The sequence below is a fragment of the Physcomitrium patens genome, chromosome 1 (genome assembly GCF_059467195.1).
Source record: "Physcomitrium patens ecotype Gransden chromosome 1, ASM5946719v1, whole genome shotgun sequence".
Classification (NCBI taxonomy): Eukaryota; Viridiplantae; Streptophyta; class Bryopsida; order Funariales; family Funariaceae; genus Physcomitrium; species Physcomitrium patens.
In genome coordinates this window covers 20,462,644-20,478,800 of record NC_143410.1, presented here as the reverse complement: position 1 = coordinate 20,478,800, position 16,157 = coordinate 20,462,644, and the positions used below count along the sequence as shown (strand labels likewise).

Genomic DNA, 16,157 nt, shown 5'->3' with positions numbered 1-16,157 from the left:
GCTTTTCATGCTCTTCCTCATTTTTGGAGAATATCAGAATATCATCCAAATAGATGATAACAAAATCATCAAGGTACTCTCGAAAAATGTCATTCATCATATGTTGAAAGACCGCTAGAGCATTGGTAAGACCAAAGGGCATGACATTATACTCAAAATGGCCATACCTTGTACGGAATGCTATCTTCCACTCATCTCCTTCCTTGATTCGTACGAGGTTGTAAGCTACCCTTAGATCAATTTTTGTAAAGATCCTTGCACGTCCAAGTTGTTCTAAGAGACCAGAAATCAAGGATAACGGGTAACGATTCTTCTTTGTTACCTTGTTGAGGCCTCGATAGTCCACGCACATCCGCAATGAGCCATCTTTCTTCTTCACAAATAAGATGGGTGCTCTAGTTGATGATTTTGAATGATAGATGAAGTTCTTAGATAGATTCTCATCGATGTACTTTCGCAACTCTGCCAACTCCGTCTGCGATAGATTGTAGATTGGGCCAAAAGGTGGTTGTGCTCCTTCTTGTAAGTCTATGGCGCAATCATATGGTCTGTATTCTGGTAGCATGTCGGCATTTTTCTTTTGAAACACGTCTTTAAAATCCTTATATTGCTCCGGTATACTTGCTGTCGAGATCTTCTTCCCGGTAGTTGGAGCCGCATAAATAACAAACGGTGTGCCTTTCTTGAACGATCTTATAAATGCTCTTGCTCTAATAAATAAGGATTTCTCTATTCGGGGTTTTCTACTAGGCTTGCTCTTGGGTGGTTTTGTGGAAAAGGTCATCTTCCACAACTTCCAATCTATGAATGGGTTATGCTTTTTCAACCAAGAAAGACCAAGAATAACAGGATTTGATGGTGTTCTAATAATATTGAAAATAATATGACTACTATGGCCCTTAAACGTCACTTCTACATGTTTTGATTCATCGGTGACACTACCAGACAATAAAAGTCGCCCATCTATGACCTCAACGTGAATAGGTTTGGATTTTTGTACTAAAGGGATCTTATGATGCTTCGCAAATTGTTCGTCTAAGAAATAAGCAGATGCTCCTGAATCTAATAATGCTAAGGTTCTCAGTTTTTGAGGGCCAATAAGCAAAGGGATTGTAAAACAAAGGGCAGATTGAGCAGAAAGAAAGGAACCTGGTTGTTGTTGCGATATTTCACTGTCCAGCCGCACGGTTCCTATTGTAGCTGGGCATCCTCGTTTTCCTGAATAAACGTGCCCCTAGTCTTGACAATACGTCGATTTTGCTTCTTGGGGCAGTTTCCAACTTTGTGGCCTTCTTCACCGCAATACAAACATAGACCTTCCTCCATACGTCGCTTTTTTTCTTCTAGAGTAAGAGATTTGACACGTATCGCATCAATTTGCATGTCTTCTACATATAAATGTGAATTCATGTTGCTTGTCGATATAGTTGGGGCGTGACAAACCGTATGTTGTCTTGAACGTTGGTCTTGGCGGCGTTGAAATAGGCGGTTATCGTACTTCACAGCTTGGCTAATAGCTTCGTTGAGCGTTTACTGATCAAGAAGAGTTAACAGCAAATCCTTCACATCGTTCCTTAAACCCCAATAGAATTGACTCATCAATGCTTCTTCGTCCCAATTGATATGGCATGCTAATTGCCTGAAGTTCGATGCATAGACTGATGTAGAGTGCATCCCTTGTCGTAGTGACCGGATCTTTATTGTAGCCCATCGAACCTTGTTGTGTTCACCAAATGCTTCCGCAAACGCCTCCAAAAAGGTTTCAAAGTTGTTTAGTATGGATGATCGTTTCTCAAACAAAGGAGCAAACCATGATAGAGCTTGTTCTGTAAGTAAGGTTCCAACAAGTCCAACACATGACTCCTCCTTTGGATAGCGTTCGGGCTGTAAAACTGTTATCAACCTGATTTGGTTGACGAATCCTCGAAACTTGGAACGTGTACCATCGAACTTGTCCGGAAGACTAACTCGGGGCTCTTTATGTTGTAGAACCAGCGGTGCTTATCGAACCTGAGGAAAAGTTGCTTCTCCAAGTGCAGAAGTTTGAGGCTGGTGCAACCTAGATTGTGCCATCCCAGATGCTCCATCATTATGAAGCCTTGCCACGACTCCTTCAATCTCTGCAGTTCTTTGTGATAACGTAGCGAGGGCATTTATGATAGCATCCAACTTGGACTCCGAACTTTTCGTCATACTAATGTCTTGGCCCCCGGCCATTCTAAGAGAAGGACAGAAATGAATCTACAAGAAGACAATATTGGTTTAGAGGAGGGTACTCCGCAACCTCTAAAATGCCTTAAGAGCTTCAAGAAAAGGGGTAATCCACTCTCTCCAAGAAGAATAAGACTCCAATATTGTAACAAAAGAAGTATCAGTTTAGAGGAGGGTAATCCGCAACCTCTAAAGTGTTAGTACACTTCCAAGCAGAGGGATAATCCACACTCTAACAAAGAAGAAACTAACTCTGATATCTGAGGTGAGTGAAGTCTCGACAAACTGTCACGGACACAGAAATACAGGCTCGAGATCTAACAAGAAGTTCAAGAAGAACTGGCAAGAATTAGATTAATTAGATGAGAACAACACTAGAGAGGTGAGCTAAAGCTCCAAGAGATGTGTTGTCGAGACTGAAGAACTCTTCAGCCTCGATTCTAATATATACTCCTATTTAGGAAGCTTTTCAAGCAACTTCTATCAACTAAGAAGCTTCTAGAAGGTTCCAGAGACTTGCTTCTAGAAGGTTCTAAGGACTATGTCCCTAACATCTTCTACCAACTAAGAAGCTTCTAGAAGGTTCTAGAAACTTGTCTCTAGAAGGTTCTAAGGATTATGTCCCTAACAATATTCTACAACTTTCAAGTGCCTATAAATTCAACTTTTAAATAGGGTAACTTATTTATGGTATGTATATATATATATATATCTAAATATATATAGTTCTAACATATAATCAAATATGGTAACTTATTTATGCTAACTTTCAAGTACCTATAAATTAGTTAACATATAAAAAATAAGTTACCATATTTGATTATATTTTAAATAAATCTTTTTTAGGAGCCAATATGTTTTATGGTTATACAAATATGACATCAATTTTTTTAATAAAAAATTTAGATTCAAAATCAATTTTAAAATATCTTTTCTTCTTTGAATTTTTAAAAATAAACACTTCTTAAATTTTTTAAAAGAAAAAATATATATATATATATATATATGTGTGTGTGTGTGTGTGTGTGTCTGTGTGCATATATAATAAATTGTTAATTTGATCCAATCATTTTAAGGATCCAACCTTTTTTTTTATTGGTTTTTGAGCAATGCAGATCTAGCATTGGAGAATTTTTCGACAATGATTAGGATAGATGGATAAATTTTGGAAAAACTCGGGTCAATTTAACAATTTTCAATATATCACGCCTGTATTAAATCAAGAAGTCTTTATCATTACTCTTATGCATTTATTAAATTAAAACTTATTCTAAAAGTAAATATTTTTTTATTTCTATATGTTTTTTTAAAACTAGTTTATTGATTTTAATTAAAAATTTATATTACTATTTATATTAAATATTATATTTACAATGTTTAATAATTAATTAACATCTCTTCTTATTTTTTCCAAAAACTTTTTTTACTATGTTAATGTTGCAATGTTATGCAAACAATATCTATTGGTATTATTCTTTGCCAAGAATAAAAAATAAAAAATAATTAAAACAGGATCTTCAACCACACACAAATACAAAAGAATCGTGAACATAATCTTCACTATTGCATAAGATCTTCTGGAAACAACGGACGCCGAAGGAGAGGAAAGGAAAGGCATGGCAAGGAAGTCGCGACGTCGCGACTTCGGGGAGGATTCCACTCCCTTCCAGCGCCGCTGCGACCCCATCCCAACCCTGTCCCCGCGCCAGCGTCGCAGCTTGGCCGCGCTGCTCATCTGCGAGCGAGCGAGAGAGAGAAAGCGAGATCGCATGCATGGGCAGTAGAGCGAGGGAGGGTGAAATTCCTGCTCCTGCTCTACTCCGCCAGGATGACGGTTCTCGGATGCAAATATGCAGGGTGGGGGGGGTTGTCCACTTCGGATGCTGGAAAAAGAGATCGCGTCTGCACGCAACTTGCAGTTGATAGCCCACTTGATATCCTTTCTAGGCAGCGAAGATATTAATGCGATCTGGGAGCGATTTCAACTTCTGATGGAGCGGGGAGACCACGCGTTTCTATTTTCCAGATTTATATCTCTGAGATGGCGGAATCCACCATTCACTGGCGTCACACTTTGTCTCACTTCAGCTTTTCCCCTCCACTTGGGCAAATCGCAGGTACCACTGGGGCGACTTTGTTCTCTTGAAGTAGTAGCAGCAGCAGCAGTAGTCAGTCAGTCGATCGGGATTGTGTTGAGCCAATTGTAGGGAGAGGCACTAGCTTTGGGTACTTCGTTGATTTGCTCATGCTATGTCGGTGCCCCTTCTTTGTGCGGTTTGGCATGAATGCCTGCGACGGGGATACTGCATTCGTAAAAGCTGCATTTAGGGGATAGAATCGGTGATTGTTGACTGGGACGTGGGGCGAGCTTCGTCAAGTTATTGTCCATGCCATCAATTGCGAGGTCGCAGATGATCGAGTTTCTGAACCAGGTGCGTTGGCGATGAGCTAATAGTCATTGCCTGGGAGCCTCCCGGTTATGGCTGGTGGTTTGTGGTTTTGCGTGATTTTGTGATGTTTAGTTTTCGAGTAATTATACCGATGCAGTTTCTGGTTGTTTGTTTCAACTTCGTCGATGTTGTGAGCAAGGTCGTGCTTATGTGGGGGAATAATTTGCATTTAGGATAAAAATTATGCAAAATTTTCGGATCTTTCAACTGTATTCTTATATTGGAGTTGCGGTTCTGCAATACTTGTGGAGCACTCATGGTTTAAATGGTAGATAATTCCTTAACGCATAAACCCACTTTATAGATCCGGTGTATTGTTTGATCGTACAAATTAGCAAGTCTAACATCAGTGGAATGTTCACAGTTTTGAAGCGCGCGTGCACTCGCTTGAAACACCATAATTAGTCAGCGTGACTAGAACTGTGCAAGGATGCTGTTTAGAGGATGTTTTGGGATGGACGACATGGAGGTGCTTACACAGCGTGTGTTGATTACTTGTTGCAGGTGCACAATGAAGGAGGCGTGATGTTTGCGGGGCTGGCAGAGAAGGCCTGGGGTGGCGCCGACGAGAGGGCCGCAGAAGCTGCATATGAATTGGCGTGGGAGGAGTTACATGGAGCACCTTGGCAGAGTGTGTCTCTGGTGTGGCGTGATGCCTTCTCTCTCTCCTGCTTGTCCTTGGCGTCTTGCCATCACAATGCTAACCGGCCCATAGAAGCTCTAAAAATCCTGGATCTTGGAGTGATTATGGGAGGCCCACAATTTCGCACGGAACTTGAAAACGCTTTACACAGCATCAGCTCAGTCACAGGTAAAGTGAATGGACTTGGGGCGTCGAATGCTATAGTGGGATTGCCGAATTTTCGGGATTTGCATTTGATAACCAAGCAAAGATGAAGCAAATGCTGCAAAAGTTTAATAATGTGTCATGATCTGATTTTTCTCTTTTTCAGTACGTTTGTTGCTTTAGTCAAGAACGTAAACTGGGATACGTCCATTCTTCCTTGTAAGTTGGTTGAAGGTAGACAACGTGCAGATGAACTTTTCCACTCCAATTAAGATGCTTTAAGTCAAGTTTTGTGGCTTTCTTTCGTTGCTGGAGAGTGCTTTTTAATAGCCTCACTCCCTCCATCGTCCGTTAAAGGAGTACAGAAACCACTCATCGTTGTAAAGAATATTTTAATGTTCACCGAAATTAGGGATACTTACCTTGGTTATCATGTCTCCATTTATCCACCATGGTATGTGGATCTGTGAATCCATTTGGCATCCTGCCGTGATATCATACTTTTTTCATTTTGCATTCTTTATGCGCTGTAGTCGCCGACATAACAGGTTGAAGTCTCCCAGCAGAGCATTCAGAATACGAAATGAAATGTGTAAGATCATGAACATGTATGCAGGTACAGATAACGTGATTGGGCAATGTTTGGAACTGCATATTGAATGCCCTCTGCGGAGTCACTCTGTAGTAGTCCTATGTTGAGAGAATTTGTTCTTGATAACGTTCTGCTGGGAGTACCGGTAGTCTGACCTGCTGTGAGCAGATGGTACTACATTGCCTATCTACAATGGGTCTATGGGCACCACACAGTTGCTGTACAGGTTTTCTTATGCTTCCCTGCTCTTTTAAGATGAACTTCTGATCGAGTTATTAGGAAGAAAACAAAAAACAAAAAACAAATAGTCTTACAGAAACTTTGGTTTCGAAAAGACAATTGGATTTCAGTACTACGTCATTCGTTTTCCACTGTCCCTAGCTTCCGTTCTACTGAGGTGTTGGTTTACTAGGTATTCCATCAGTGGCGTCAGCTAGCAGGCATGCTCGGTAGACGTGGTGGTTTGTTTTCTTTTCGGTTGTTGATGAAGAGTTCCATCTAATTGCGCTTTTCCCTGCATTTGGTAACGGGAAATTGACAGCAAAATAGTCTCCCTAACCTGATGAGCCTACCCACTTCAGGGAAGTGCCTTATTTCTAACTTACCAACAATGTCCATAAGCGACCATCTTGACTCACGATGAGTGGTTGTTAAGTTAAAAAACAAGGCCCTCCCTTGTGATCCCGCACCACTGCTAGAACAATCAATTTTATGATGATCCTTGGCACAATCTTTCACCGCAAGTACGACATAGCAATAAGATTTCAAAACATTATTATTTTTTTGTTTTCTAAGTATAAATGTATGTGGCAGGTATATTGAAGCCCTTTACCTATTTCTGCTAATCTACCTCAAAAATGCATAATTGGGATAGAGTGATTTGGAACAAGAAGCTGTGTCAGGAACAGTCTTTCAGCGACATCGCTTGCCACGAAGTGTGGAAACTGTCTCTTAGTGGCGTTCTTATAACCACCCAGGCGGCAGAATGAATCAACGCAAAGCTATTCGCCTAAAGCCTCTCGTACGCCCTACTCATGCACTGTACACATTCTTTGCCGCTCCAGGCAGCTCGCCACCTATTACCGGCGTAGCTCGCGATCAATTATATAAATTCATGAAAAGTGGACTCGAAACCCTACTGCGAGACGAAGTCTAGAGAGGGGCAAGTGAATCTCCATTTGATTCAAAGGCACGTCTGACAGCAGGATGCTTGCGCTAATCCATATGAAACATCCACAGCCGCTTCAAGCCGACTCCGATCACGATTCCCATGGTATAAGAAACCTGTTCACACTGTCTTAATCACGAATCTTACCAGCTGGAGGTCCCTCTGACACCTCCAGCAGCAATTCATTCATCTGGGGAAAGCCAGCACCAATTATTGTGCGAACCAGGCAAACGGAACCCAGCACCATCCATCATACGCATGCGCCGACAATGGCTTCTGCTGCGACCTGGCTCCATCAGCTGCGGGTAAAACTGATTCATCTCTGCTGACATGGGGATTCAGCATCGTGTTACCCCCCCCTGCCTTCAAGGTCGAGGAGGAATCATTTACCACCCGAGCAGGCGAGTACTGTCAATCACCTCCACAAATGGGGTTCACCAGAAAAACTCCCCGTGAATGAATGTCACCTCTGAATTATCAAACAAAGGAGCAACAAAGTAATTTCTTTCTTGTTGGGTGGAGAGACACCACCAGTGACTCGAAATTGGGGCTTTCTGGGTGTGGGACGGATCGTCCGTCAACGCCAACAAATGCGAGCGCATGCATTACGATGCACCTCAGAGTAACAATGAGAGCACCAAGAAATAAGCTGCGGAAGGGCTGACATACAAACTGCGCATGACGATGCATGAGCGCGAGCTTGCTTTGCGTTCCTTTGCTATGCTTTGCGTGCGCTTGCATGCATGCATGGCTCCGTTGCGATTGTGGTGGGCACGTTGCAAAGTTGTGTGCATGAGGAGGAGGCGGAGGAGGAGGCATGTTGATTGACCTTGTGGATTTCACGCTGCCTGGTTCTGGGCTGGGGCTGGGCTGCGCTGCAGCATCGCAGCGTGACTTCATTCGCCGCCGACGCCGTAGACCATGCCAGCTTGGATGCCACGTGTACTTCGTTCTTTGAAGATTTAGTAAGTCTAGGTTTAGGGTTGCTTTGTTTATTTGATTGATGTGGTTTCACCCAACGTGCTGTCTTAAATGAGATCAATGTTTTTGGTGCTCATACTTGACAAATAATGTAGGATATTATTATCATTATTATTCTTGTTATTGTTTCTTTCTATTTTTTTTTTTTTTTTTTTTTTTTATTACTCTTGGGGATTTTATTTGTTTTATTTTTTATTTTAGTCCTTTAACATACATTTATTTGAAAATTGTGAAGTTTTTTAAAGTCGCATTTAGACTTTGAGGACTGATTTTTTCATTTTTTTCATTTTTTTGAGCAAAGATGTGTGAGATTGTTGCTTAGATTTTATCATTAAAATTAATATGATGTATAATAAGTATGAAATCTGCTCAATTACATTGTAGTTTAGAATAATATTGAGAGGGTTAAAAAAATCTAATTCTAAAAATTTGCTAACTGAAAGTAAAGAATTGGATCAAACTTCATGAAATCAATGTATTAATTGAATTGATTGTCACTTTTGACAAACTATGGTTTTTTGGGTTTTTTTGGTTTTTTTTTGGTTTTTTTGGTTTTTTTTGGTTTTTTGGTTTTTTGGTTTTTTGGTTTTTTTTTTAATGTGATAGCTTTTACCTCTTCTTTATTGCATTATTTGTTTTAATAATAATGAATTAATAACAATTGGAAATGATTAATTTCTATATGAAAAAAGAGAAAAAAAAATCTATTAAAAAATTCAAATATATATATATATATATATATATATATATACCCACATTATAGTTTGCTTTGTAATTCTTTTAAGATGCTACAAGGATTTATCAATTTTAATAGACTTCAAGAATGCAATCATTTAATGTTGGAATTCGAAGCAATCAGTCCTTGTTGTTTTTAAAATAATATAACCTTGTATTGCATGACTTAATAAATGTTTGATATTATGCACATCTTTGTATATAATAGTTAATGATATTACATTGTTAAAAGAAAAGTTATACAAAAGTAACACCTGTGGAAGTGAATATGACAATATATATTTTTCCAAAATCCAAAGTTGATAAAAAAAACAATTAACATCAATTAATTTGAGATAAAAAATATATATATTGAGTTGGTTTTTTAATGGTCATTTTATCATTAAGGTGCAATATATACATAAAAATGTTACTGTTTTTTTCAGTAAGGTTGAAAAGAAATGTCGGTATTTTTTTTAAAAACATAAAATGAACAATGATTTAATGTTTATTGAGTCTTAAGATGTAGAAAAAGTGTATAATCACATAGTTGTGAAGCATACAGGCTAGCAATGATTATGTATAAATGTCAAAATATTGAATGTCACATTTTTTATATTTTCGTGTCAATAATTTTGATTATTTAGAAAGACCATGAATTATTGAAAAGCATAACTATATAGTTCATAAAGTTGCTAAATTTGATCACTTTCTAGATGAAGAAAAATATTCTTTTGTTATTTTAAGAAATACATTAGAATGAAATTTTACAAAAATATGCAATAACTAGCTCTAAGAAACGTCAACATGAGAAACACAAAGTATTTATGATAATGATTGAACAACTTTAAGAAAACGAAATTAAAAAACCTCGTTTTAAAAAAAAAAAACTTTTGATAACAATCTTACACTTTTGAAGCTAAAAAAATGCACAAAACTTCAGAATCAATTTTAAAAAAACATTTAGATGTCCTTGATTCCATGTGAATGATAAATAGACAGGCCTAAAACGTCTATATATTCTCAACTTTAGAATATGCCACTAACCCACGTTTTTACTAGAGCACTCTAAAAAAATCCACCCCAACACAAAAACCAACCACATTATTTTGCGATAGTTCCAATGTCGAAGAAATCGTAAAGAAATACTGAGACCTTTTTGAAGAATTGCCGCATCTATTATTAATAGGGTTCCAACCTTGCACACTACTTACTAACTTATGTGGGTACCGTTTTGCTTGTTCTAGGATTGGGAATCTAGACAAGTCAGGGCAACATATCTTCCATTGGATTCTGGATTCTGGATTCAGTTTAGTTTATTTATTTAAATTGAATAGTAAACCCTCTATGTGCTAATGTGGTAGTCCTGGTAATTTGAAACCTTTTTTTACTCAATAATGTAAAGGTATTACATTGTGAATGATCGCTGTGAGCTTATTAACCAGAACAAGTAACCGAGAATCAAAGTCCACAACCCCATTTTATTCAGTCAAACCACAAAAAAACGCGCGTGGATCAGCGAACGAGGGGAAGCACTGGACACGATGATGTCACTTGCTCCTCTTAAGCAGGAGTTAGAGATACCCCTCTGTCCGGGTTTAATCCGTGAGTGGGTGAAATAGTGATTCGGGCGTGAACCGCGTTGGTTAGTTAATATTATATCATGAGTAATTCAATATATTGGGTTCAAAACATAATACCAGGGAAAAAGCGCAAATTGAAACTAGGCTGACATGAATAATGATGTGCAATTTAGTGCCATTCGGGCGACTGACCTGGTCTAGAAATTGACCGTCCTCAGTCAAGAACAACGCACCAGCAGAGAGGAACCAAATGATAGAAGGGTTAAGGGCACCCCCAATGTCTGACCGTTGCTCTGGGAGGGGGTGGGAGGGGTGGGGGGGTTGTTCTGGAAGAAGGCCAGAGGAAAAACAAATCTTTAATTTGAAGTCTGGAATCTAAATGCAAGGACAGGGCAACCATGGGCAGGAGTCAAGACTAGCTGGATGAAGGACCTTAGCTTGCAGATGTACACACAAATTGCAAGGCAAATGAATCACTTTGCAATCTTTCGTACCCCGACTCCCTGCTGGCTCACTTATTAAAGCCTCTGCGTCTGCCTTAAGCGGGGAACTGATTCAGGAACTTGAAGATTTGACTTGACTTTTTAATGTCATCACTGCGTCAGTCGTTTCATCTGCCCCAGATCAGTTCAGTCCCAGGTTGTCCTTCTCCATAAGTTGCTACCCAGTTGTTGCCCTGCTTCCCTAGTACGTCATCAGTCAGAATCTGACCGAACCATGAAACCTCCCACACTTGAGAATCTCCCCTTGAATCTGCGCGACTAGCAGCAGTCTCTTATTGCAATCAGCTTGCCTTGCACCGTCTGGTAAAGTTTAATTCGCATAAATTTCACTTAATCCGTTATGCCATGGATGTTTAGAAGTTCAAACCGAAAAGCATCATCCCAGGACTGTCGTACTCTGCACGTAAAGTCCCTAATTGTGACGACGTAGCTATCTTGTCAACCAGAAAATTATACAGTACCTACTCTGACATAGCCTCATCTTTACGAAATAGACTTGCATTATAGGCAGCTGGAACGTCGCTAGTGCTTTCATGATCATTGCAAAGCAGAAGCGGACAATTCAGCATTGAATTCATTCTCGCAGTCCAGAATGTTTGCATCAATGCGCCCCCTGAGTTGACCGACCATCTCAACTGCTCCAGTAACGGATTATTGATCAACAACTCGGGAGTCTGAATGCATTCGTCAGGATTTCCGCAGGGAACCCCAGAGTTGCTGCAATGTTGCTGCTACAAAAGATAAACTCCTGAGCAGATAAGATACTTTGGATCTAGATTCTGAGCTGAAGAGCTCTGAAATTTTGTACATGCACTGATTCTCGTTTCGGTGCTCAATACCAATTGTAATTAAAAACTATAATCAAAAAAAGAAGAAGAAAATAGGTTTTAAGTTGTCATATTCAAACAATCTGATTTACGTTACATTATTCAAGAGAACTGATGACAACTGATAAGTGGTGCGGACGGAACATGTTGAACATGAGGAGTTTCTCTGCACTGTTCAGTATAGGGAGTGATTGGTCAGAAATGGTAGACTAGTGGGTTGAAAATCATCATGCTAAACAGTGACGTTATGGAGAATGACAACTGATCCATGGTAAATCAGTGACAAGAATGCGTGTCTATGATTGATGAATCGTCTGTAATATGCACAACAAGCACCTGATAGCTTGCAACCACCCCACCCCACTAGCAATGGGAAAGTGTTGTTACTGTACCTGACATTGGTCGTTCCACGGAACCAAAATTGCCAATCTTCTAAGGGGTGGGTCAATCTTCTCCCTGAACTGAGCCCTATACCAGGTAATAATATTCCTCTACTGAGCCGTATGACCAGAGTCCCCCGCCCACCCCCACTAAAGAGGACCAAAAAAATAAAATAAAATAAAATAAAACACTAAAGGAACTACGAGAAAGGTTGATGAAAGTTTCCATGCACCACACCTGGTATCCTCTGCCTTCCAAAATCAACAGTGGTTCGACCCACTTACACGGGGTCCAGCGTCATTCTAAGCCTTTTAAAACCTTTCTGAAGAGCCTTTCTTGCTACCCACTACGCTTATACTAACCTCCCCTCCCAATTCAGAAGACTGAAAGATCAAAACATGAGCCAAAATGTACACATAAGCACAGCAGCATGAAGATTGTTGATTGAAAAATCGGCTACTCTCAGCCTACTCTACTGATCGTCTATTTCTACATGTTAAATGGGAGGCCAGCAACAAATGTTACAAAGTTGTATTCAGGAAAACCTCGTCGACAGTGATCTCCTCGCCACCGTCGCCATTCATAAAAAGCTCTGCATCCTTCTCTTCTTCGTTGGTGTAGTCCCTGCGCTCCAACTTCGCATGGGAGGCAATAAATATCATCTTCTCGGCTTTCTCAATGGCCAGCCGGGAATTGCCATTTCTATACGCCCATCGCCACATCGACCAGTTGCACTTGAGCCCACAGCTGGTGGCGTGCAAGAATAGCAATCTCACGGCAACTTTACCCAAGGATTTGTACTCACTCAGGCAAGTCTCCCACACGAGGCGCCGACTCTGTGGATTCACAGCTTTCATGCGTCCGGTTAGCATGTCCCGCACTTTCACCTGCACAGCTTGCGCGTAGAGAGGATCCAGCCCCTCGGCGCGCCATTTCATGAGTTCCATCAAAGCAATGTGGGCTTCCTCTCGTGCAACCAGTCTGGTGATCAAGCGGTCCACGTCCTTCTCCTGCTCTGTCGTCAGGCATCGGAAAGGGGGAAGGTACTTGCCGCTCGAGTCACGAAGGAGGTAGAGGGGGTCGAGGATGAGCGCTGCGGCCCAAGCGGGGTGATAATTCTTGCCAAACCGGGACTCAATGAGCTGATAGACAGAACTTTCGTCCTTATCGTGACGAGCACACCAGTCCTTCACCTTCGCTCGAAGCTCGTCCCAGAGAGGTAAACATTGGCTCACCAGGGGCCTGTCAACTTCGATGTCGTTAACAATCTCCTTGATTATCTTCACCAAGTCTTGCACGGCTTCCAAGTCTGACCAAAACCGCACGCTGCCAACCAGGTCCGCCACTTCGCGCCCCAGCTGATCATCAGAGAATTGGGGATTGAACGACTCGTCAAGCACAGTGTGTTGCAATGCGCGCGCAGATGCGGTAATGTCATCGAGCATTACCAACACGTGGGAATAATGTGGCTCCGCAAACTGGGAATCGGGTGGAGTTCGGAGAAGTTTTACGCTGTTATACTCCTGTAGCAAACCAGAGTAGTAACATCAGTTTAATCATTTCAAAACAGATCATCAAGGTGTATGAGAAACAGACGTTCAGAATTCGAGGGCTTATATACCTCGCGCTGATACTTGTGCAAATACGTGCGGGCTTGAGGTTGGTTATTGAAGAATGCCGAGATCTTACTGCATTCGGCTCCTACCGACCTAAACAGCAGGAGATGCTTGGTGAAGTCTTTCAATAAATTGCTGAAGCCCTGAGCCTGACAGCACAGGTTCACCATTCGTGGAAACCGGTACTCCAATCCTTCCAACGCGCTCAAACTGTACCTGTCGGCATCAGCGACAATGCCAACGCAGCGCTCCGGCGACGGTCCACAAATTGACGTAATGGCCTCGGCAAGAGTCTCCTCAACGAGCTTCACAGAAACAGCGCCCGTGTTTACGTTGACTACGCTACGAAACAGGGAGTTGCCGTTCGGCAAATTGAGCGTAATGTTTATGAGCGTCTCACCCATTCCAGTGGTTTTCTTCTTCCATCCATCGGAAGCGAGCTGAAAAAACAAGGCTTCTCGAAGCTTCAGTTCAGACGCTTGCTTTACCTCTTCGAATTTAGCATCCAGCTTTGCGCCTGCGAGATAGCGCCGGCTAACCGGGGGAAGTCCCAGTTCGCTCAGGAATGCTTTGAACTTGGGATGCTCGACACACGAGAAGGAGATGCTCCCACAGGACTCATACAACCATTCTGCCAGGAGGTTGAGAGCCGCCTCCGCCTGCGCTTTGTCCGGCCCAGCGCTGCCCTGGAAATCCCCAATCCTCATTCCCGGACTCTTGAGCTTCTTGACGCTGTCCTCGAGCAATGCCAACGCGTCCAGATCCTCTTTGCCTCCCGATAATAGCAAGGGTGTCCCCGGCGCACCCGTCCGCGCGAGCTCCATACCCGTAGCATCGCCAGTCGAGATTGATTGCGACCCCAGCGACGTTGCAGCAGTCCTTTTTCGCGGCGTCACCGCAGGCGGAGAAGGGGTCGCAGCTGTTACAGCAGGTTTGGGAGGTCCGAGCTGCTGTGTCTGGAGCGGCTTGGGCACCATGCCGTTGAAATTGGGGCAAGTACCCCGCTTGAGATGCTCTGAAGCGGTGCGGGAGGGATTGGACGCAGAAAACATCGCATTGCACAAGGAGCATCGCAGCTTGACTGCCTTTGGTAATCCCGTGTCCGGGTGCTGCACCAACAGAGGCAGCAAGTGCGTCCAGTACCACGCCCCTTTCCCCTTGACAGCCTTGCTGCGCACAGTCACGAGCCCCTCATAGCGCTTGTGCAGCGCCTTGGTCGACAAATCCTGGTCCTCGTGACTGGCCATAAATTCCCCCGTCCTTCACAATTGCTCCGCTCCTCTCTCCTCCGCAGCTCGACTACTTACTACCACTTCTACAGCAGCCCATTCTTGGCACTCTCACCTTCTGCATTCATCCCTCGCCCTTCCCTTCCAAATGAAACGCCCCTAACGAAACCCCACCACAACCACTTCCTGCAAGAAGCTCTCTCCACCCTCGCAGAATCGTCGCCACCGAAACTTACATTCATATCTCTCGCCTTCAACACGGAGGATTTCTACCCACGATACCAAAATCAAGCAATCGCCCCCACAATACTCCTCTTCCTCCTCCTCCCACAATACTCCTCTTCCTCCTCCTCCCACAATACTCCTCTTCCTCCTCCTCCCACAGGCACACGTCTCACAGGCCTTCCTCCTCCTCCTCCTCGTCCCTCACCAAGAATGAATCGCGCAACAATACCCAAGTCTTCACTAGCTTCTACGCACATTTGAACTGGTCGACCACCACGTACGGACGATCCATGCTAGAGCGCGGCCCATCATTCCCCACCTCTACACCCCTCCTCGTCCTCCCCATGGCCGCAGTCAGAGATGTCTACAATCTTCCCCCGCTTCACCCTCGTCTGCACATTCGAAACCTGTGCACCCACCGTGGATCCCATCCCTCTCTCTCTCTCTCTCTCTCTCTCACACACACACACACCTCCACTAAACAAACACCATCTCACACTGCCGCAAGTACCACAATGAACCTCCAACTGCTCTTGCTTCCTCGCTCTCTTCCCCTTCCCGCCGTGACTTTCTTTCACGCACAGCGCAAACCCCCGGACGGATTCAAAAGCCAGAGCTAATCTTCACACAACACCACACCTCCTAAGACACAGCAACTCCACTGCGACTATCACTACCACCACTACTCCCACTGGGACTACGGTACTACTGCCGCGGCTTGAGAGCAAAGTCGGCGTCACTACCAAGAGAGCCCATTTCTACTCAGTCCACCATGTCTACTGCTCAATCGATCATGGAAGTGCGTGCGCAGGAGCGACACCACAACCAGCGCCTCTCAGCATCTGCGAACCGAGGAAATGAAGCTGAAGCGGCGACGGTGAGGGAGGAAA

The 16,157-nt window shown here is 42.8% G+C and overlaps 2 protein-coding genes across 4 annotated transcripts; one reads left to right on the top strand and one right to left on the bottom strand.

The window, feature by feature from the left end:
* Positions 1 to 3,813: 3,813 nt before the first annotated feature.
* LOC112279929 (lysine-specific demethylase JMJ30) lies at positions 3,814 to 8,326 on the top strand. 3 transcript variants are annotated; one of them, XM_024514729.3, is made up of 3 exons: positions 3,814 to 4,328; positions 5,166 to 5,472; positions 6,854 to 8,326. In XM_024514729.3, exons 1-3 carry the CDS (start codon positions 4,062 to 4,064, stop codon positions 6,883 to 6,885), a joined length of 606 nt encoding a protein of 201 aa, XP_024370497.1. In that variant the 5' UTR covers positions 3,814 to 4,061; the 3' UTR covers positions 6,886 to 8,326. The 3 variants fall into 3 exon arrangements, with proteins under 3 accessions (XP_024370497.1, XP_024370477.1, XP_073392314.1); XM_024514709.3 differs by lacking the exon at positions 6,854 to 8,326 and having other exon boundaries at positions 3,824 to 4,328; positions 5,166 to 5,876; XM_073536213.2 differs by lacking the exon at positions 6,854 to 8,326 and having other exon boundaries at positions 3,849 to 4,643; positions 5,166 to 5,876.
* Positions 8,327 to 12,083: 3,757 nt separating this feature from the next.
* On the bottom strand, positions 12,084 to 15,752 carry LOC112273222 (uncharacterized). Its single transcript, XM_024501741.3, has 2 exons — positions 13,819 to 15,752; positions 12,084 to 13,720 (listed from the first exon to the last, which is right to left on the bottom strand). The coding sequence occupies exons 1-2, from the start codon at positions 15,058 to 15,060 to the stop codon at positions 12,719 to 12,721; spliced, it is 2,244 nt and encodes a 747-aa protein (XP_024357509.1). The 5' UTR covers positions 15,061 to 15,752; the 3' UTR covers positions 12,084 to 12,718.
* Between the last annotated feature and the right edge of the window lie 405 nt (positions 15,753 to 16,157).

Coding starts and splice junctions, on each gene's coding strand:
- LOC112279929 (XM_024514709.3), top strand. CDS start 4,062: ATGCAGGGTGGGGGGGGTTGTCCACTTCGGATGCTGGAAAAAGAGATC. Junction 4,329..5,165: donor TCCACTTGGGCAAATCGCAG/GTACCACTGGGG, acceptor TACTTGTTGCAG/GTGCACAATGAAGGAGGCGT.
- LOC112273222 (XM_024501741.3), bottom strand. CDS start 15,060: ATGGCCAGTCACGAGGACCAGGATTTGTCGACCAAGGCGCTGCACAAG. Junction 13,721..13,818: donor TGCACAAGTATCAGCGCGAG/GTATATAAGCCC, acceptor GGTTTGCTACAG/GAGTATAACAGCGTAAAACT.